This window comes from Lepisosteus oculatus, chromosome 16 (assembly GCF_040954835.1).
Source record: "Lepisosteus oculatus isolate fLepOcu1 chromosome 16, fLepOcu1.hap2, whole genome shotgun sequence".
In the NCBI taxonomy this organism is placed as follows: Eukaryota; Metazoa; Chordata; class Actinopteri; order Semionotiformes; family Lepisosteidae; genus Lepisosteus; species Lepisosteus oculatus.
In genome coordinates, this window is record NC_090711.1 from 15545073 (window position 1) to 15569020 (window position 23948).

The following is a 23948-nucleotide window of genomic DNA, read 5'->3' on the forward strand; positions in this document are numbered from 1 at the left end:
AATCTAAATCAACCAAACCAGTCTTAATTTTGCAGGCTGTGATGGTAAATGTTAAATTTAATTGCAGTCTTAATGTGATTTGTTTGCCTCATTTTGTGAAGTAGAGCAGAAATAAAAGATTGAAGAGATATATTAAATGTGAGCTCAAAATGTTGATTCTTTAAAAAAATGTCAGTATCGTAATTTAATAAAGATTGAAAGATTGCTTCACTATGCCAATTCTGATAGAATTCCTATTGTATGCTGTTCAAGGTCTTTCATATTTTTTTAACTTGAAAGCACATTTTTAAAAACAAAAGCAGACTAGACTCTTCAGATTACGTTTGAGAAATTTTTCTTACCACAAGTCTCTTCTCATCTATGATTTTCGATCCATTGGGCACAGTGCCTATTCCATAATTTTCTTGCATTACTTTTTTTAGCTTTTGTACTCTCAATAACTCCTTTGTTATGTCTTCAGAAGTCTGACACCTGCAAAATACTATCAAAGCTCCCAGGTGAAGAGCTCATAAACAGCTTTACTCTGTAGCCGTAGGCAGGACAGTAATAAACAGAAATTCTAAAATTCCCTATTATCCACTCTTTATCCCTAAATTCCCACTCCATATGCCCCAATGTTTATTTCCCCTGGAGTTTCATCAATTATATTGTGGCAGAGTATTTCCTGTTTATTTTTAAATTCAAAAGCATTTAAAATTTTCATACATGTTTTAAAAGGTGTTACGCATATAGATTCAAACCCTGCCACTCACAACTAGCAACCAACTGAAAGCAGGTGTGAGCCTGGTCAGTACCTGGATGGGAGACCTCCTGGGAAAGCTAAGGTTCCTGTTGCAACAAGTATTAGTGAGGCCAATAGGGGGCGCTCACCTTGCAGTCTGTGTGGGTCGTAATGCCCCAGGATAGTGGAAGTCCTGACTTCCTATGGTGATTAAAAATCCCAGGGTGTTTCTCAAAAAGAGTAAGGGCTTTACCCTGGTGTCCTTGCCAATTTTCCCTCTGGCCTTTGACAATCACGGCCTCCTAATAATCTGCATCTATGAACTGGCTTTCATCACTCTGTTCTCCTCCCCACTGAGAGCTAGTGTGTGGAAAGTGTACTGGAGCACTACGGATACCATTGCTTCCTACAGGTGGCGATACAATTGCCTGTAAAGCTCTTGTCGAGAGCGGATGTCGAGAAAAGTAATAATAATAATAATTGCTTACACTTTCTGGACACTCCACTCAAAGCGCTTTACAGGTAATAGGGACTCCCCTCCACCACCACCAATGTGCAACATCCACCTAGATGATGCGACGGCAGCCATAGTGCGCCAGAATGCTCACCACACATCAGTTATCAGTGGGGAGGAGAGCAGAGTAATGTAGCCAGTTCATAGAGGGGGATTATTAGGAAGCCATGATTGGTAAAGGCCAATGGGAAATTTGGCCAGGACGCCGGGGTTACACCTCTACTGTTTTCGAGAAACGCCCCGGGATTTTTAATGACCACAGAGAGTCAGGACCTCGGTTTAACGTCTCATCCGAAGGACAGCGCCTTTTTTATGGTATAGTGTTCCCGTCACTATACTGGGGCATTAGGACTCACATGGACCGCAGGGTGAGCACCCCCTGCTGGCCCCACTAACACCTCTTCCAGCAGCAACCTTAGTTTTTCCCAGGAGGTCTCCCATCCAGGTACCGACCAGGCTCACACCTGCTTAGCTTCAGTGGGTTGCCAGTTGTGGTATATAAGTCTATGGAATTTATTATTATTATTGTTGACTTTAAAAGGGTTAACACAGCATCTCCCTGAAACATTCTTCAGCAGCAGTCATGTCAGTAGCTCATTGTTGCTCCTTGTCCAAACAGGGGATGTCCAGTACTTGAAGAAGGACCAGGTGTTCGAAGGCAGCAAGACCGGAGTGGACAACATTGTCTTGGCCCTGTACAGTGGGCTCTTTGCATTTGGAGGCTGGTAAGCTACTTGATTTAAACATGAAGTGAGGTGACTCAGCCTCATCACCTTCATTGTAAAATATGGTATGAGTATTCAGGTTATTTAAATTATTCTGGTAAATTACCATTACCATTGCTTTTGGGTTCTTTAGGGAATATAAGAGAAAAAAATGAAAGCTGGGAAGCAGGAAAACTTTCTCCATGTTTTTCCATTTCATTTTGGGATTTTTTTGTCTTGTGCTGTATTAAGAGTCAGCAAAAAATGAAAAATCTGTAACATGGTTTTCTCCTCAGCTTCTATGAATTAGTTACACGGTTCAATATGAACCTGCACGTGACTCCGACTCCATCTTTGAGGATTTTGATGATTTACTTCATTAAACTAAGCACTGGTAACACAATTGTAAAACAATTCTCATTTACCAGAAGCAAAATTAACTATATTCAGTCAAAAAAATATTTTTTATAGAAGTTATTACATTTTTCATTATACTGTATTGTACCTACACAAAGTTAATTCATGCTTTATATCTTTCTCACTTGCTTTTAGGAATTATTTAAATTATGTAACCGAGGAAATGGTCAACCCCGAAAGGTAAAAGAATTTCATTGTGTTTGAAGACACCATACATTCAGCAAAGAATGTTTTTGTATTTAGTCTGTACTTTTCCCTTTCCAAGTTATCTTTCTGAAAAAAATGACAGTGCTTTATATCATATTGAGCTTTTAAAACAAAGTCATGCCACTTGTAAATTCACTTTATATTTCAAAAAGATGTACAGTTCACTTTATTATGTATATAATATAGCAATGCCTTGTTGCTTTCACTGTGGAATTGAGTTTTCTTGAAGAGTTGGAGACATTCTTGCAATTTTAACCTTTTAATCTTTGTGCATAGAGGTAGATGCATAAACACGGAGGGAAATATATTTACATATTTTAAGAGACTGAGATGAGATTCCACTTGCAATCTGCAAGTGTTTTATGGTCTCAACAAAGAGTTGCTGGATCTGAAAACCACATATACAATTTAAATATATATCCCTTTGGGATAGTAGTTTTGCATTACATTTGAGTTCCTAAATCAAAATAATTTACACATTGTAAGTTGGTAGAGCTCCTTTCTGCATTCAGAAACTGGTGGTGCATCCCATTACCTTAGTCTGAGGTGACTCAGTAATTTGGAGAGGCACACATTGATATACAGTTAATACTTGCAGTACTGTACAAGGCATACTGGACAAAAGTAATTGTATTATCTAGCAGAGCTCCCAAAGGCTTGTTCTCCAGACCCGTTTTGGCAGTATGTCAGATCTTGATGGAATCATAGGATCTACAGTATAGATGCTGTTCAGAAACCAGTGAGAAGAAGGATGCAGTGCCAATAATTAATCAGACTGACTGCACCATAGGGAGTTTTTTTAATAATGGGAAACAAATAGGTTTTTGCAAAAGAACTACATACATATAGATCAAAGGGTTTCTCTCTGAGCTTTAAATAGCAGCCATAAATAGCAGCTCAGACCCACAGATTTTTACAGCTATTCCTACAATGCATACTATCATCTATACCCTGACCTAAAAAAACAGTTTTTTCTTCCATAATATATTACACAGTATATTCATGTATTCTTATATATACAGTACTTCATGTGCAAAAACGTTTAGAAGGTTTACCTAAAAAATATTTAGCTGAAGGTGTAAGAAGGAGCACAGATTTTTTTCTCCTTTTGTTCATTTACACTTTTTGCTTGATATTTGCATGTAAAAATGTTAAGAAAGGCATATAGTTATTCCTCTGTTACCCTTTTAATACTGTAAAACTGACAATTAGAAAGATCTGATTTAATTAATACCAGTAATCAATGTGTTTTGAAGGAAATTCTGCAATAATTAAAAAAATAGTTGCATTAATCTTTACATCTGCCTTCTAGGAATCTGCCGCTGGCCATTATAATATCAATGCCAATTGTGACTATTGTGTATGTCCTGACCAACTTGGCATATTTCACCACCATATCCCCCTATGAGATGGTAGAGACTGAGGCAGTGGCTGTGGTAAGGCTTTTTACATACAGCAATATTCTAAAGGTAATTGATTTTGACTGGGTACAGGGAGCAAATCATGGATGATTCAGGAAAAAGAATAAAATGAAATCTTCACACTTTAAGAGGCAAAGGAGTGTGGGGTGCTTGTGTGGTGAATCGACCTATTCTGTACAGTATGTATTCTGATACTGTTCTGAGTATTTTGAGAACTGTGCACTATGGAGCAATGACATGTGGTATATTGAAACACATATTCCTGTGGACAACAACTGTGTACTTCAGAAGGCTAACAGACAACCACTCCAGAGGATGAATGTAAACTATCGAGGGCAACTAACTGATATTCATGCTGAGCTAATGCATATCTGTCATTGTCCAAGGAAACATGATCCTATTTGTATGCATACCCAGTTCAAAACGTTGTTCCAAGGTACACAGTTTGTGCAATTCAGTTGTTTAAATAGGCCATTTAACACTTAAAGTTCCCTCTGCTGAGTGGCTTTGTCTGGCAGGTATCACCTTTTTTTTTCCAAAATGGAATTGGTGGAAATGTTCCAGCTTTGGACAGTTCCATCAAAAATGATTCTAAATGTGCAAAAAAATGGGTTAAACAAGGACCTTAACCTGTTGATTTTAGGAATTATGTGTTGTCAGAAAAACTGATTTAACGGTAAATAACAAACAACATCAAAGAAAACCTTGACTTAAAAAAATTACTAGACTTTTGTCTGTCCATGTTTCTCAGTTTCTCTGTCAATGTATATAGCTGATGTTTCTTTTGCAGATTTTTGGTGAATATCATTTGGGGGTGGTGTCTTGGCTCATTCCAGTCTTTGTGGGCTTGTCGTGTTTTGGGGCGGTCAATGGCAGCCTCTTTACCTCGGCCAGGTGAGAATTTCCAGCAGCCTCACACTACAAACACTTTCACATTACTGGACCTGGTTTCAGTATATATTGTTAAAATATGGCCAGACTTTCAGCTGGAAATTTTAGCTGCTCAAGAACAATCAGCAGATATTAACTAATGAAACCTGTTGGATAAATGAATGATTCACTTGAAAAGTGTTCTCTGTTTTATCATGATATTTCTGCCCTATAAAAACCTAAAATATCGAAACACTTTGTTCTCTGTTGACCTCTACACCACTACATTCTGTTGAACACAAAATTCAGCAGCCATATAACCCTGCAAATCACAAGTGGCAACCCACTGAACCTAAGTACACACTAGGGCTACACACTGGTGGTGGTGGAGGAAACTCTCCATTATCGTAAAGCGCTTTGAGTGGAATGTCCAGAAAAGTATTATGTAAGTGTAAGAAATTATTATTATTATTTGTATTATTAAAAATATGGCAATTTATCTTTGGCATTCCCAAACCCAGTATCTGAAATAGTTTATTAATTTGGGCATGGCATAGTACTGCAGCTTTAGAAAACAGATCTTGTGCGAGTGATTCTGGCTTGTTGTGTTTTCTGTAGGGACTTTTTGTAGGGTTTTCTCCAGGTTGTCTGGTTTCCTCCCACCCCCTGAGGTTAATTGTATCTCTAGATTGTCCTGCATGTCCCATGTTCTGCAATAGATTGGTGTCCCATTCAGAGAGTAGTTCTGCCTAATGCTCCGAGTAGCCAGGACCCTTCCTAAACAGAATTCTGATAATGAATGGACAGTTACTAGTTTGATTCGATTTTACTAATTACTACTCTTTTGATAGTCATTCAGTGCAGTGTGGTGTAAAGTGAATTCCTGCACACATTATGATGTGTCTTTGTGTTTGTTGTAGGCTGTTCTATGCAGGTGCTCGAGAAGGCCACCTTCCTGCCGCCCTCGGGCTGGTTCACACAGATCTCTTTACACCTGTTCCTTCTCTCATCGTAACTGTGAGTCACACTGTTACTCAATCATTTTTGTTACAATCCAATATTTTCCACAATGATCATAAAAATAATAAATGATAGAGTTAAAACATATAAAATACAGTATACACACACAAGAAAAAGAAAAATCCCCTTTCACACCCTCCAAAACAAGAAGGGTTTACAAATATATTGGCCAGCAGCCATATCACCCTGTAACTCACAGCTGGCAACCCATTGAAGTTCACCAAGTGTGAGCCTGGTCAGTGCCTGGATGGGAGACCTCAAAGCTAAGGTTGCTGCTGGGAGAGGTGTTAATGGGGCCAGCAGGTGGGGCTCACCCTGCAGTCTGTGTGGGTCCTAATACCCCACTATAGTGACAGGGACACTTTACTGTTAAAAAGGTGCCGTCCTTCGGATAAAAAATAAAACCAAGGTCCTGACTTTCTATGGTGATCCCAGGGAGTAGGGTGTTACCCTGGTGTTGTCACAAAGCATCTTTCAAGACCCTATATAGATGGCAGAATCTGGAGGGGAGTGAGACAAACACAGGGAAAAAAGACTAGGATCGGGCCTTGAAGAAGAACAGGGGGGCGTGTCGACGGTGTGCTGGTGCTCGGGGGGGCATGGTAAGGCAAACAAGTCCAAAATGAGTCCGTAGGAAAATCAAGAGAATGCAAAAGTCCAGAACCGGGTAATCCAAACCAAGACAGACATTACAGAAGTTAAAAACTGGAGCGGGATCCAGCGAAGGGTCGGGGGATTAAAAATGGGTAACAGGGCCAGGTGCTCCAAGCTCTGGACCCAGATGGTCAGGACGCCATTGCGAAGCCTATGCCATCAAAGCTTTCCTGGACTCGCCCGTAGGCAGGTTATTGGGCGTCCATCCTCCAAAGCTGAGCCCAGATTGGTAGGTCCGTCTAGCTTGTATTAGAAAGGGGCTGGAACCAGAGGCAGGTGCAAAAAATCAAAGACAAACAAAGAAGAGCCAGAGCGTCCTTAAGAGGAAGGGCTTACGATCGTGACAGGTGTCCTGGCCACATTTCCCATTGGCCCTTACCAATCATGGCCTCCTAATAATCCCCATCTGTGAACTGGCTTCATCACTTTGTTCTCCTTCCCACTGAGAGCTGGTGTGTGGTGAGTGTTCTGGCGCACTTTGGCTCATGTCGCATCATCCAGGTGGGGCTGCACATTGGTGGTGGAGGGGAATACAAATTACATGTAAAAGTGTTGAGTGGAGTGTCCAGAAAACGCTATATATATACTATGTATAAGTATAAGGAATTATTAATTATAATAATGCATAATCAATACATCTGAAAAAGTATATATATATATTAATATATTTATTTATATATTATTTCTTAGAGTGACATTTATATTTATAGAAATATTTTAAATCTAAAACTTAATTTACACTCATAAAGTAGTAATTCAGTTGAACAATTATTACCTTTATCTTTAATTATTTATAAAATACCACTTCAGAATATATTAAGCCTTCACATTTTCTCCTATCTATCTTCAAAAACTTTATTCTGATCCCTTATTCTATGTGTTATCCATTCAATTTGATAAACTTCTGTAATTGTCCTTTACTGATTTGAGGTGCTTGTGGTTTGTTATTTGTCATTGTTATTTGTTTTAAAGGGGTTATTCTTACTATTTTAAAGAAGTTATTTATCTATTTCAGAAGGCAGCACCCATGGAGTAAAACATGACTGTGATGACTTTAGTCTCCCCATTATTTCACCAACAAGCAGTTGTGTTTGTTCTATTTAGGGTGTTTAAAAAATCTCATCTGTATTTTCCATGCATATTTCTTCCAAGACCAATAATTAGTTGTCTTAAAATTATTCTGAAAAGTATCATTCCAAGCATTAGAAATAAATTCTGCTTGTAGCTCATTTTTAGCTCATTTTGCTATTGAATATAACTTTAAATTAACCAATAACCAATAAATTACCAAGCACATTCTTAACATTAGATTCATCATACATTTTGCTAGAAAATAAGGATGTATTTAATCAAATGTTTTATTGATTCCCCAAATATTTGTAATATAACTTATAATTTGCAAATAGTTAAAATAACTGAGAACTAGGGAATTAAGCATTTTAGATACATTCTCAAATGAGTCTACTACTTTATCTGGGATTATTTGATGATACCTAATCAGTCCTCTATGTGCTCATAACATAAAAGTGTCAATTAATGTATTTGGTTTAAGATTTGGATCACTTTTAATTTCCCTTAAGTATATTAAGTATGTGTATATTTTTACAAACAGAAATCCATGCTTATATAGTACTGTATTTTGAATACATATATTTTCCAAACGTTTTGAATAATTATCTAATTTTGACAGAAACAGGACTGCAGTAATTGATCGTTCTATCTACTGAATTTCTGTCTCTCTCTTTATTCATTCATCTCTCTCCAGTCCTTATCCATCCATGTCAAATTGGGTTTTATTTTTGCTTTTGATAATGCCAATCCACCCATTTCTTTAGATTGCTTAATTATCTTAAGCCTAACCCTTGGTTTCCTCCGATTCCATATAAAATAAATCTACTCATAAATGTATCCCATTGTTTAAAAACATTTGGAGGTATAATCATTGGTAATGTTTGAAAAAGGAACACAGATCTTGAAAGAACATTCATTTTTATGGCTTCAGCTCTTCCCATGATTGTTATGGGTAGCAAATTCCATCTATATAAATTCTCTTTCTATATAAGTTTATTTTCCAGTACCTTAAAATTATATTTATTGAACTATTGAAGTCTGATAATTTTTTGGGAATTATAACACTAAAACCTTAATACTTAGGAAAAAGGTATTAAGGTTTGTGGTCCCATCTAAACCTAAATTTGGATTTAATATCTTGAGGTACGATTTGACCCACTGTTTTCCTATATATTATATCCAGATATTTTTCCATATTCTATCTTCCATTACTACTGGAACTGACGGATTTTCTGTCAGATACAGAATGATATCATCTATGTACATATGTTCTTCTTCTCCTACCACAACACCTTTTATTTACAAAGATAAAAAACACCATTATTATTAATTTAGATGGCTAATACAGTTAACCAAATCAACATTTACCCATTTAAACACTTGGACATTTTACTGGAACAATAGGAGGACTGTACTTGGCTCACAGGTAGAACAACAGAGCCTCACCTGGGACCTGAACACAACCTTCCAGAGCCCTGATGACAATGCCATATGACACTTACAGTAACGATGTCTTGAGTATTGCAAACAGCAAAGTAATTGTATATGGCAGAAGTGTGAAACTCTGTGATACTAGACACAGGAATATCACAAATGACCACCTCCATTTTCAATACACAAGCATGAACAGAGAAGTCTATTGATGAACACAGGTTCTTATACACAGCTCCTTTAGTTCAAGTGTAAAATGACAGCCCTGTTTTCTTGTATTCATTTCTTGTTTCAGAAGTTCGTTTAGATCCCAATGGATGTGATAGATAAAATATGTATAAAGTATTTGGTGTGGCTTGCCCACCTAAAGGAATGGCAGCCTGTATAAAATAATAAGATGCCCAAACCCCCTTACTATTGTGAGGATTGAATGAGTTAGTTTGCTGCAAGGGTGTACTGTATATGGGAGGATGCAAGAGAGATAAGCGAAGCAAAACAGCTCCTTTACATATCTTTCATTGAAGACAGGGGTTCTATAGCCTTGTCTTTTTCCTGGGTGCAAGATTTACATATGAAAGCGAGCAGAAGTGTTAGGATTAGGACACTCTGAGATTAGTGCAAGATTAGGATCTAACCTCCCACCTATACTACTGTTATAAACTCCATTAAGTAGTTTGGAAAAAAACTTCATTTTCTGTAGTTTGATCATATTCTAATAATAATGAATCAGGCCAACGAACAGAAACAGTGTACTTAATACTGAAGTAATTAATTTAGTAAAAGATTATCTCGGTTAAAGGTTGGAGTTGTCACAATCCCCCTTATTTAAGAGGAATGAACCAGGGAGTTTTTTAAATGGTGAAGCTGGGGTAGAGGGATGGGTCCTAGAAAAAAGTTGTGGGCAGCCAACAAGTATTTTTAAGTCCTCTCTACATACAGTATGGTGTTAAATAACACCATAAAACAAAAAAGATGCATGATTTGAATTAGTGAATTTTACTGGCATAAATTGCCTAACTGAGGAGAATGCCTATTTGTGCATAAAACAAGGTTATTGAAGCCCTCCCTTTAATGAAGGATCTTCTGTAAGGGTGAAGATGGAGTGGAGGGAGGGTTATGAAACATGCAAATAAGTAAATTTAAAACAGCATGTTTATATGCAGGAAGGCAGAAGTGGGTGATAATAAAGTTTGACTTCATACAGGACATTTATTTCAAACTCTATTTTAATAATTCAGACATAGTTAAAAAAGGGAAGAAGGGAGGTTCAGATTAGTAATCATTTTTGGTAATACTCACCTGGTTGAGAAGAACAACAATATTCATTATAGACATCATCACCTACCCATAATGAGGAGGCTTTCAGAACCCCAAAAAGAGGCAAAACAGATCCCATAATGTTGAAGCAGAACTCTTAGGTTAAGGAATCTAAGACTATGAATGAGGATATGGTTAGCAGATTGAATGTACAAGGGGTATAGAAGGTAGTAAGAATACTTAGTAACATTTCAAAGAGGTTGTAAACCGTTGTTAACATTTTGCTCTTAGGAAGGTTTTGAGAAAGAGGAAGGAATGAGGACCACTTAATACTGAGACAAAATTATTAATTGAAATGGTAAACATGCTTATAGTGAATTTGTGAATTTGTAAAGTTCAAAATAACAAGGAAATGAAAAGCTACAATTGTGATGCCTTGATGAGCAGTGAAGCTGCACCAGGAAATATCCAGCAACAGCTGGTGCTGAAGTCTGCTTTGTCAGTGTTTTTTCAAGGTGGTGTAAGACACAGCAGCAAGTCACTAACTGATGGATTGTTTTATAATTAGTGGTTCACATGTGATGGCTGTCTGTCTGAGATTAATGCAATCAGTAGCAAGAAGAGGGAGTTTTTGAAAAGATTGCAGATACTCACTGAATGAATGAAAGGGGAGGCTGCAATGCTCTGGAGAATAATGATTTGAAAAAGTGTTTCAGTATGCAGAGGAAGCAATACTGTCATTTCTGAAAAATGGAAAAACCAGCGTTAGAAATTGTAGATCAGATGGTTTAGGAGGGTTGCCTGAAACTATATTATGTATGTATATGGGGGAATAGCAGATGTGACTAAACTTTAGACCCTGTTATAAGCACTTTCGAAGTCAAGACCCATACCATGTGTCTTAGAAGTTACTGAAACAACAAGAGAACATGACCATGTTCGATGAAATACAGTAGAGCAAATGTGATAATTAACACAATTCTTAACAACCTGAATTCAAGATAGAAGTGAGGTTGATTTGCATGAATTAAAAACAGACTGATTTGTTTTATTAAAATAGACAAGTTTATTAGGATGAAATAGTACAAATAAAAGGCTTATGGAAAGAGATAAAGAAATGGTCGGAAATATTAGAAATATTAGAAAAAGTGCAAGTTGCAAAGGCATAGAACAGTGCTAATAAACTTGAATTCTAATTCGAGGCAAAAGTCATCATGTTAAATTAAATTATTTTAAGATAAACATTTTATTTCACTCTATCATTAGCAAAGATTGAACCCAAGTACTGTACATAAATGCAAACTATTTCTTTAGGAAGTATGCAGTCTAGAAAGCTTGGTGTGTCTCTATTGTTCATGTCATGGGTAGCGGGGAAGCAGGCATCACCTGATCCGCGGGGATTTGTTGGCCAAGGAGTGCTGTGACTCTGCTCAGGAGCAGTGGACTGCAAGTAGATGGGCTGCTGGCTAGAGAGGTTGGAGTATCGGTATCGGTGTTTCGGACTTTGCTTCCCATGTCCAGTTGAGCTCTTTGCTACTTCTTCTCCTTTGTCTGTATTTCTTGGGTTTTGACGTCCAGTCCTCTTAGGCTTAACTTGATGTAATCTTTCAAACTTACAATCCTCTTGTCCTCCCAGGTGTAACTTCCCTGACCTAACTTCCAAATTGTGGTTTTTGGCTTTCCCTATTTATTAGCCTTGAATTAGCCTCAAACAAACCCTCTGCCAGGGTTCTGGTTGGCCAATTCAAATCTGTGATTTCTATATTTCTCCTGCAGGAGTATTGCCTCTATCTAGAGAGACAGGATAAAATGTTCAGAATTTGGAAAAACTCATAACTTCTTTCTAAGTAATACACACAGGTTTAATATTCTTCTCATATATGAGAACTTGCCATGTTGGGCCTATTTACCTGAGATCCAAAAAGCACAGCTCACTAATTTGTGAAGTGATGCCTTAAAATTGTATTTTAGATGGATTCAATTTTAAATAAATTTGAGTTTACCCTTTGGTAAAAGAAATGTAGTATGAGATGTGGCATCAAATCCAGTTTTTCAGTACTGTAGTCTTTTACCAATAAGGAATGAAGGATGAAGGATTTATTGAGTCAAAATTCAGAATTAAAATTTGGATTTTCTATGCAAGCTATGAGAGGAGGTTGTACCACATTTCCCCACTAGAGGGGTGACTCAGTTTTCCAAGTTTCCACCTGGACTCTCAATCGATGTGAATGGATCAGAATAACCTGTTTTATTATCAACATTTTCAATAATGCTTGTTGCAGTCATAATTCTGGCCATTTCATGTGTTTTGTTATAACTTGCAATTAAGACCAAAAAGTGATATATGTGGGCTTTTGACCATCTTGAGGTTTAATGCAGTTTGTTATGTTTATTTTGGGTATAACCGTAGGACATGTTCATTTAAGATCTGCATAACCTGCGTAATCTGTGTAACCTCCTTGTTCACAGCTCCCTTGACCGCCCTCAACAACCATCCGCACAAGGCACTTTCCCTTGCAACAGAGCTCGCTGTATCACCTGCAAGTACACATCCACCACCCCACTCATTCAAGGCACCTCAGGACAATTCTGGATCACCCAGACAGCATCTTGTACCTCCAGAAACCTTATTTACTGTATCTCTTGCAGTAAATGCCCAGCCATCTACATTAGAGAAACAGGAAGGAGACTCGTAGACCACTTCAGAGAACACATCAGGGCTGTGAAGATTAAAGATCTCCAAGCCCATTGTTTCTCATTTCACCTCTGACTGCCACGACCACTCTAATCTCTCCATCTGTGTTCTCAAAGATGGTTTTCTGAACTCATACATCAGAAAGACCACCAAAACCAAAATTATTCTGCAGCTAGGATCACACATTCTTCCTTCTCTTAACGACAGACTACTGTTCTTTTAAATTTTCTCCATTCATTGGAAGTTTCATTTCACACCTCTCTGCGCCCATTCTGACTTCACACCTCTTGATTGGCCTCTCTTTCTGTCCCCTGCTCCCACCTCTCACTCCTACTCCCTCCCAACCTTTGTTCTCCCGCTACTTTACCTTTGCCTACTGCCCTGTCTCTCTCACACCTGAAGAAGGCCCCACGGCCAAAACGTTGTGTTCTCTTTCTTCTTTTTTTCAGCATGGAATAAACTTATTACTTGTTCATTTGCAGCCTACGCATGCTGACGCAGCTACCCACCTGAACTACTATCTTCATTTAATATCAACAGGGTGGTCAAATATGGTGTTCGTGGTATATAGGATACTGTATATATTTGGATGATTTTAAGATATGGTTGCACAGTTTCTTGAAACTGAAGCTTTACAAAAGTTCATCCTTGCATTCCATGCTAAGTAGTGACTCCAGAATATGACCTTTTCTCTGGTGCTGGGGAATCTCTTCTCTTGACTTGAGAATCACCAGGTCTGCTTTGTTCATCGCCTAATGGTTTTATTGCCATGTCTGTGCAACTCTTAGCAATTGTGGTGACACAAGGAATGCAGATGCCCCATTATTCAGGCATGTTACAAGTGGGAAATGCATGCATCTTACTTATTAGTAAGAAATTAGTACACAAACACCCTAATATCAATAAGTATGGCTAACAAAATACATGTATTCTAAGGCCCTGAAGTTTTGAAATGATTGATTACAAATGGAAACCCAGGTGGGAAGTCTAAGAAGGTTCATAATCTGCAGAGATTAAAGCACTCATATGAAAGTGTGAGTGTGAGCTATGGATATAGGACTGAGTGAAAGAGGACAGAGTAGTGAGAGTAATGATGATGACAGGGCATGATTTGCAGAGCCATGCTGAATCCAATACGATTCATGAGCCTATAGACAATACGGTGCTGGTGACACATTGGAGGTCTATTTGATAACAGGAAGTCATTATAAAAAGACATTCTATTACTCCAGGCACAGGTGCAACATTTTTAGTTCCACCGTGCTGTTGGTGTCCAGTTTAACACAGTACAGGTGCTATAGAAGAAGTACGGTTGGAAAGACGAACAGCAGTGCGCCTTAAGAGATGATACACATAGGCTAGTTTAAGTGAATGATAATGATAAGAGCAAGAGGGAAGGGAAGTGGTAAGAATTGTTTTAGTATTCTAAGAATACCACTTGTCTTTATACAGCAGTATTCTTAGTGTCTCTATAACTTAATGTATTTTAATGTATTACTTATTTTAGAAAAATAAAAACTGTTCTGAGAATTGTCATTGTCATCTTCCTTTTTTCCATATTTCTCTACACAGTGTTTCTTGTCCATGTTGTATGCCTGCTCAAATGACATCTTCTCAGTTATCAACCTCTTCAGCTTCTTCACCTGGTTGTGTGTGGGTATGGCCATTGCTGGGATGCTTTGGCTGCGCTGGAAGAAACCTGAACTGAACAGGCCTGTCAAGGTGAGTGTTCTAACTGTTCACTGTGGGCAAACTATGGGAAAAGTTGGCACATGATTTATCTAAGAATAATTAAGCCTTATTTTGCTGTATGTTTCACAGTCAACACTTCAATTCCAAATACAGTTTAATTTTGTCATTGCTAAATGTATTGAATTATGAAAAACTCAGTATTTCACTGTATTTGACATGAATAATGAAAGCATAGTTTTTAAGCTATGCTATGCCCACCTACTGTATATAGTTTGTAATGCAATATTAAAAGATTTTAACGTTTTTTCCATTCAACCCAAGACTTTAAAATATAATCCAAAACTCTTTATTAAAATGAAAGCATACTGGAATGTGAAAGCAATGGTAAAATTAATCAACAGAGCTTTTCTCATCTTATGAAGAAAAACAAAAATGTGTATGGATTTTGCTTCACAGTCTGAGGAACGTGACAGATTTTCTTCTTTTGATTTCATCTGTTTTCAGATCATCATAGTGGTGCCATTGGTGTTTGTCCTGGGCTGTGTCTTCATGATTGCTGTGTCATTCTGGGCAGCTCCTTTCGAGTGCCTGATTGGAATGGGCATCATTCTGACTGGTGTTCCCTTTTATTTTCTGGGATACAAGTGGAAGAAGCCTCACGTCATAGAAAAGGTCATAGGTGAGTCCTAGATACCTTCACATATCGTGTGGACAGGAAATACAGCTGCACTGTTCTCTTCCCTTGGTTTGTTTCTTTGAAAGACCAAATGTGTTGTTCATGTAGCTGCACCTTAAATTTAATCTGCCATTTCTTAAACAATCTCCAAGCACTTCTCAAATCCACCTCCTTTTCACAGGAGGTCTGGACACTATTTAGGAGTTCCATGGAGTGACTCATCTGCTGTCCTGTTTCACTTCCAGTAGCATAGCTTCTGTAGCTAAGGGATTTAGGCACCTCATTGTGCAAATTGAATAATTGTCCAATAAATATAGAACATGTTTCCCCAATTATGGTGTATTGGTTAGGGGCATAAGTGTGCATTTCATGACTCTCATAGTTGTTGTCTTTTAGATCTGATAAACAGTATATTAGAATAAATGAATGGATTTAAACCATTGCAAATTAACAAAGATAAAAATGACAAAATCCCTTCAGATGACAGAATTTTGTGAAGGGTCTGCTATGCTACATGAAAAGGTAATTGGATATGTGCATTCAGGATTCAGTGATCATCTTGCAGATAGAAGAAACTGACTGACATTTCAGTAGAAGTGCTGAGAATGGGTTACTATAGAGGTGTCATTTTCCCTCTCTTTTCTCACAGAAATTTTCACCTTATTCTGCCAGAAGATTTTAATGTCTGTCCCTGAGGAGAAAAGAGAAGCTGACTGAGAATTCTAAAGCGAGAGAGAGTCGGTGCTGGAGTCTGGAGTTCTGTATGTTCCCATTCATGTTTAAAGTGTTTTTTAAGCCTGTAGACCTCGAGTGTAAAGATCTCAGCATTGTTGACTGCAGAGGCACCTTTCAGTGTCTTAACCGGTATCTTGTTAATTAACATACTTCATTAGAGCTGGGTCCAGTTCATAAACATTTTATTTGAGCATCAGGCTGTGCCATGTCTATCAAGGATGATAGCTGAACACTGCTGCTGTACAAAATGTAACGAGTGAACTGCAAATACATTTCCCCAGTTTCTATTCTGTAACTGCAACAATAGTGCATAGTGCAAATTGCTATGCACCTTCTTTTAGAGATGTAGCCTTTTCAATATAATGCTGGTAAAAATTCCATTGATTTTTCACAATTTCCCTGTGGTTTTACCATAGATTTGCTGTGGTTTCCTTCACTGTGATAAAACCATGGTTAAACTGAAAACACCCAATAGTAAATTTATCATTAAAGTTCCAAAAATGAGGTTGGTGAAACTTTTAGAATCCATCTCAAAACAAAATAAGTAGCTCCCTTCAAAGTGCTTTCTTCAGCTAGCCACACAATCAGAGAAAGTGTTTTTTTCTAACACTTGATTGCAGATCTATTTCTGCAGGAGGAAGCTAAGTATTGACCTTGCAGTGTTGCTAAAAAAAACATATTTAGCCAATTGGTTGTTCACATGCACAGTGCAGTGAGTGTTACATTTTAAAAAGGCTGGATTAAAAAAATCACAAAATCAAAAAATATTGTACAGTATTATATTAGCTATTTGGTGCAAAAGCATGGATACCACTTTACCTTCGAGCCTAAACTTGTCAGATCTTAGAAGCTAAGGAAAGCTGGTCCTTGTCAGTTCAGTTCTCTAAAATCCAGGTTACTGCTGTAAGTGCTGCTGGTTGACCAGGGTGCTCTTCCCGTTGTACCAGCATTTCAGTGGTGGTACAATACAGTGTCCAGGGACATTGTGTTGTAGGGGGGTATGGTGCTTCAGGTGAGATCTGCTGAGGAAGATCAAACTGAAGTCATAACTGCTATTGTAGGTCATTAAAGATCCCATTACAATTTGAAAGAGTAGCATTGTTTTGGCTAAATTCCACTCAGGGGTTGATCTGCTGTGTAATGACGCTGCCCACAATGGTAGTTTCACTTCAATGATAGATGAAGTATTTACAGATATATACAGCAGGTCCACAAATTTCTAACCAAGCTTTGCAACATATAACCTTCATTTGCATTTATATGTTAACAGCAAAAGGAGAGAGGGAAAAGGATAAGGAAGCAGATTTCAGCTGGATTTACAGTGGTATTGCAAACATAGCCAATACAATTTTGATGTGTGGAATCAGAACAAATTTTAAACAACGCTATACAATGATAAAATAAATGAAACATTTCCTTGCACTTTTATCTAAGTGTGATAACCTTACTCTAGTAACACTGTGTATTTTGTGACACAACATCTCCTGTTTAAAATTTCACCACTCAGCTGAAATAGAAAATCTGTCTTTGAATATGGATCCAACCTACCTTGTCCCTACTAAAAAAAACAAATCTCAAAAATGTATCTCCCTGCTGTGTCCTGCAGCTGTTAATGAATGTTACTCTTAGAGAGGGAAGCATTTAGCATATGTAAAGTATTACATAAAATTTAGCATTTAGCATTTACCAGCCATCACCCTCTCCTTCAGTAAACTAGACAGTGGATACAATTATTTATATTAGTGCTCTTACAATCCATTTTTTAAACTTTCAAAAGTAAGAGTTTTTTGGTCATTTTTTTACTAAAAGATCGTACATTTTCAACATTTTGTAACTATTCTATGGTTAAGTCCCTAAAATATATCCATGGCAGCATCTCTACAAATTAGCTTTAGAGCAAACTGTTTCTTAAAAGCTGTTAAAAAGAGCAAAGAAGCAATAGAAGCACTGTTAATTGTTAACTGTTAATAAATTATTTTAAAAATATATTTTTTGTGAATATGAATCCTGTGGCAACTAGTGTCTGTCATAAAGTTTAACCAGTTATTATATTAATAAGTGTTACAGACGTCCTGACCTTGATTTAAAGCCACTATTACAGAACTATTAAAATAGGAATGTTTCTTTGAGGAGCCTTTACTGATTTCAGATTATGACCAATTTTGTCTATTTGTAAGTGCAAATGTTATTTACTTTTATTTTAGCCAAGGCTTGTGTTGTACATTCTGTAAATCGACTAAAGTACAAAGTTGTGCATTTGTCCACTTGATGTCTGTGGGTGTGACAGGCATTAAAAACTTTCTGGTCTAAAAGTTACTGTCTTGTCTGTCTGTATTATCAGCTTCAAATCTGTGTTTCTTACAAAGCAAGTACAATATCCTGGCTGATTTGTTAGGCATATTTGTGTATGTACCCGAACTCCCCAAAGCATTTAAGACACATTAGAAAGCATTAGGAAAATGCAGTCTGTAGTTTCCTATATTTGTAAAAAGACATATATTCAGACACACATTCAAATTCAGAATAGCCATACATTTTTTGATAGCCATCTAATCACCATCACATATTGCTACATAACTACATATGAATAGGATCTACAGTATACGCACATACAGCACTGCCACACAAATTGTTATGTATGAAAATTACAGTCTGTTGAGGGAATGCAGTCCTCACAAGTGCAGGACACAAGTAAGCAAGTGACTTAACCCTAAGTAGGCTATTGTGCAATAGCTCAAATACAACACAACCCTCCTCCTACCTTCCAAATGTAAACTACTTTGTATGCAACTACTTTTTATATATCAGGATTTGTATATTTATATATTAATATGTTTATTTAATTTTATGTAATACTTTACAGGGGTTTAGCGGCATATTAAATTATCCACCACATTACAAAGCAACTGACTTTGAGTCTCCAGTCCTCCAGTCACAGAACACATCATGTTAATTGGTCATCATATAGGGAAGGCATGCATGGAATGGAAGTCAATTGATTTATTCTTCTAAGACTTGTCATAACACATGATGATTCATAATAACAAATAATTATGACCTTTTAGTCCTTTGTATTTTAAGGAATATGGACAATTACAGTCTTAAAAAAACACCTCTGTAGATTAAAAGAGCCAAACAATCTGTGCTGAGAATGTAGAATGGCTTTGATTTCCGCCCTGCAGATCTAGGATTAATCAAAGACCCAGTTTTGTCCCTCTTTTATCATTATGCTCACAGAGGCTATTGTTACTTGGCTTTTCTTTGTCTTATCTGTTGTTAAAATATAATAATCAAGATTCCATCTCCCAGTGCTGACACATTTCCTCTGTACTCAATGACAAACTCACCAGCCAGCTTCAGAATAGGAAATTTGGAAATACCTTGGTGTGAGGGTTTAGAGAATATATTAAATACCTCTTTCAAATTTCTCAAATCTCCCTCAATAAGAACACAAATAGTGAGCATCAACCCCTTTGATTCAGTAAACTTGCCTGTCCTAGCCTCTGGTAGCTCTCAACGGTGTGCCAAGACCATCAAGACTCAGAGGATTGTCACACTGTAAGTCAGCCCAACAGATATCACTCAAAGGAGGCAATGCTTGACAATAATAGGTGGTAATTTGCCTCATTGTCACTCTAAGTGTTGCTTCAGTCCTGCTCCAGTGCCTGGTGATTTGTCATATTTTTATTCATTTTGATACTAATTTCTCCTTATGTTGATTGAATTGTATGTGTTAACAGTGTGTGAACAATGTTTTTATATTATAAATATAATGGAGATTAATTTTGTACTGTATAGTGGAGTAGTGAAGAAAACAGATAAACTGAAGTTAATTGTGAACATCATGAAAATAAATCTCTTTATTATAAGTATTTTACTTGTTCCCTATCAACTAACATAAAACGTAGTTTTTATAAGCATTTAGCCAGAGAACAATCTATATTTTGAATTTCAGATATTCAACAATTTCACCATTTCACCAGCATTGAATGATATGAGTGTATCAATATATGCACCAAGATTAAGAGGGCCATAATATGTCTTCTTTTGCAATTAATGTGTTATTCACATTAGTTTTGTGTCACATGTTAAAGGTGTTTAGTTGTGGAAATTACTTGAGTGCATCAGTGGTCACTGAAGTCACTGATAGTTTTCTTTCCAGGATGAAACAATTCTATGAAAGTGAAGAGCTGCAAAAACGAAATAAATTTACAAAAAAATCATATCAACCAGGAGAAGCAACTCTTCCCAGTCAGTGCAGTTTTCCTCTCTGTACCTTAAACTCATTGCAGTACCTTCCATTTTAAATGGAAAAACATCATGGCCTGGACACCTCATCAACAAGCATGATGGCAGAAGAGATTAAAGCTATCTAGTTAGAGAAGTCCTACAGTGAGTAATTAGTCCACCCATATTTCCTTTGTTACGGATCTGTGGGACTCTCCGGAGACATTTATTAAGGGCATGCTTACGTGCTAAACTAAAAACTGCAACTAAGTGAATGATCTGATGCAAATTAAAAAAATATTAATAAATGTTGTGTAGCACTGTTTCTGCAAAAACAAATAGGAAATTCAGTAACTCATTACGACATTTCACGAGGAATGACAGCAATAAATAAAATAAATAATGAAGTTTGTGTGATGGTAGAATCGTTTATTGAATTTAGCAAAAACTTGGCTTGAAAGCTGGTGAAAGTTGCACCAGGTGCGCCTTATTAGTTTGGCTGCCTTCATTTCTTCAGAACTTTAGTTAGGACTCCATCAATGGATTTATATCACCTCATGGCATTCTCTTATGATCTGATGAACTGCCAAGAAACCCGTTGAATTTCCAAGCAACCAAATGAGCTTTTCAACTGCTAATCATCCTCTGTGAAAAAAATAATTTACCAATGAGATCAGACAGTAATACACTAACCAATGAATAACTAGACATAAGCAATCTGTTTCATCTATTAATATTGCAGCTTTTCATAGAGTTGTTTCTTTCACTGTCCACTGGATGAACAGTGATTACCAGGTTCACTTTGTCACTTTCTTGACCTGACTACTGAGACTTGTTTCTCTCAACTACTGTTTTCCAGGCTGGTCTTCTTTCTGGGAAAGTCTCAACCAACTTTACACAAATGATGGACTTTTTGCCTAATTTTCTTGTCAGACATATTCATGCTCTCTAGTATCTTGGACAGCTGTTATCCACTCTACAGATTCATGATAGGTGACTTGACTTGATGATTCATGACTTGATGATTCAAGTCAGGATTTCTACTGGGACACTAAAGGACATTCACTTTCTTATTCTTAAGCCACTCCAGTATAGATCTTTATCCTGTTCATTTTTTTCATTTTTGTCCCGGTGTTCGGGTAAACTAATTTGATTAATTCAACATGTTTCCCTATAATCAAAGTCTGTACTTTACTCTATTTATGTTCACATCAGTATTAACAAGCTTCCCAGTCTCTGCTGAAGAGAAGCAGAAGTACTGTATAACAAGATGGTGCCTCTTCCATGCTTGACAAGAGGAATGATTGTGTAGAATTGACAGTATTGACAGGATTTACAATAGGAATCTGTGACTGAGAAATGCAATACTGTATATTGGGTTTTTGCCAAACCATAACACTTGGATACTTGGACCATAAGATCGAATTTTGTCATGTCTGACCACATTTTGCCACGTTTACACTATGTGCTTTATTGCAGACTCCATGCAGGATTTAAGGAGGGTTTTCTACACTGCAGTATTGTGTTGTGATTGTTATTGTTGACTCCTTTTCTCTCAGTCATTGAACTCACAGTGACACTTCACACTCACACTTCACAGTGGCATTCCTTACCATTTTCCTCTTTGCCCAGATGCTCAGTGAGTGAGGGCAGCCAGACCTAAGCAGTGTCTGGGTGGTGTGATGCAATTTCCATCTTAAAGATCAACTTCATATTAACCAAAGTGATATTCAGTGCTTTGGAATTTTGTATCTTTTTCCTGTTCTGTACTTTTCTACAATTTTATCCTGTATTGTTTTGAAAGCTCCTTGGACATCATTGCAGGAACTATGCTTAAAATACACTACATGAATGAGGGACTTTGCTAAGACAGGTGTCTTTTTGAAAAATCATATAATCCACTATTTATTACACACAAACAGAACCAACTTTGTAATTTTGTGCACTAAAGTTAATTTAGTTTTATAGCAACAAAATGTGAAAACTACACAAGGCTCTGAAGACTATTGCAAGGCACTGTCAGATATACCAGATATTATGGCTCTCAGCTTGAGTTCAATATCAGTTTACTTCAAACTGGGACCATTCAAAAGTAACATACTTTAGCTTTGATAACAGAACAACTTTGATGGCTAGATTAATGCTTGTCATTTCTGCTTTAGCTGAACTAGTTAGCTGTACTTGCCCTAATTCTGTAAGTCACCTGCTGGAAGTCTAGAGGCCAATATTGTATCATCAGGCCTATGAGAGGATGTTAAGGTGAAATGTTACAGGTACTGTAGCTAAATCTCCACCATCCATTTAACCACCCACTTAAGATAAAGTGCAGCTGGAATTTGAGCCATTCATTAAGCTGTGCAGTAGAGGGACTCACAACTCAGAATGAGAGAGTTTTTTTTTGTTTGATTCTCATCTGGGCCATGGGGCTCTAGTACCTAACCATCTTTCTCAATATATGCATAATTATAAAATTATATAATAATTAGTGATTAAACCGTTCTGACTGGCATCCCATCCAGAGTTTACCCTGGCTTCTTTCCATTTCTTCCTGGGAAAGGCTCCAGGCCCTGCAATCTTGAATTGAAAAAAGCAGTTCGAAAATTGGGCAGACACATGGATGAACAATTTAGCACTGTCATTTAATATTGCAAGAGCGAGGAAGATCCATAAAGATCCATAAAGTAGGAGAACTAGGGGTCTTGTGATAAAATGTTTAAAAGACCCATACAAAAATTATGTTTTTCTTGTCTCTGTAACAGGGCTTTGATAAATTAAAAACTGAATTCTTTAAGAGTCAGGAGGCAAACAAAAATAAATTGTAGGACAAGATGTTAAGTTTATTTTACCTGCTATATTATTCTGATCCCTACAGATGGAGCCATTTCACAGCTAGCAGAAGCAGTGCCTAAATTACAAGATTTGTAGTTTCAATTGTAAATGCCATGTGATGAAAAATAACTAATGTCTGCAAAAAGGTGTATTGTATTGGCAAATGTTAGATCATATTTCGTATAAATTTTAATTTTCTTTCTCTTATTGTTTGTAAGTGTGGGAGGGTTAACCTATACAGGTATCCTCTGCTCTGGACTTGCAGAATCTATCTCTCTACAGTTCCACTTTAATTCATTGAATAATTTCTCTTTTCTACAGCTGTGCAGTGGAGTTGCTGAATGGGTGCAGAATGGCTGCTGAGTGACATCTAGGTGCTCCCAGGCTACACTTCAGGGCTACACTTTAGGGTGAATATAATGGGTCTCCTCCTATATGTAAAGTGATTTGGGATTAAAATCACTATGTTAAATTATAGCAATCATCATCGTATATTTACAAATAACCTCTAGTAGGAACTAAGATAAAATAGACAGAAGTAAGCCTTTTTCCTCCTGTTCAACACACTAACCTACTTGTGTGGCTAATTTTATTTATGAATCTTGAGTTGGAGCACCAGGGGGCTCTCTTTCTCCACTCACATCTTCACTCATTGAATCCTTGCAATTCACTCTTGAAAAGGGACAGTTGGGGTGTATCTCCAAGGATACCATTCCTTAGAGGTGACCTAATTTATTGGACATTGATCTAGTGCCACCTTTTGTCAAATGACAAAACTACAACACATCATCTAAAGCTCCAGGTGTC

At 37.1% G+C, this 23948-nt stretch overlaps 1 protein-coding gene across 1 annotated transcript in view; it reads left to right on the forward strand.

Moving 5' to 3' along the window:
- LOC102682401 (large neutral amino acids transporter small subunit 1-like) overlaps positions 1-18401 on the forward strand; it is a 36246-nt gene extending 17845 nt beyond the window's left edge. The window contains exons 4-11 of the mRNA XM_006639426.3: positions 1855-1960; positions 2492-2536; positions 3876-3999; positions 4775-4878; positions 5775-5871; positions 14555-14704; positions 15179-15353; positions 16000-18401. Of these exons, the coding sequence (XP_006639489.1) occupies positions 1855-1960; positions 2492-2536; positions 3876-3999; positions 4775-4878; positions 5775-5871; positions 14555-14704; positions 15179-15353; positions 16000-16067 (869 nt within the window). The 3' untranslated portion in view covers positions 16068-18401. The remainder of the gene's footprint in view (positions 1-1854; positions 1961-2491; positions 2537-3875; positions 4000-4774; positions 4879-5774; positions 5872-14554; positions 14705-15178; positions 15354-15999) is intronic.
- The last annotated feature ends 5547 nt before the right edge of the window (positions 18402-23948 follow it).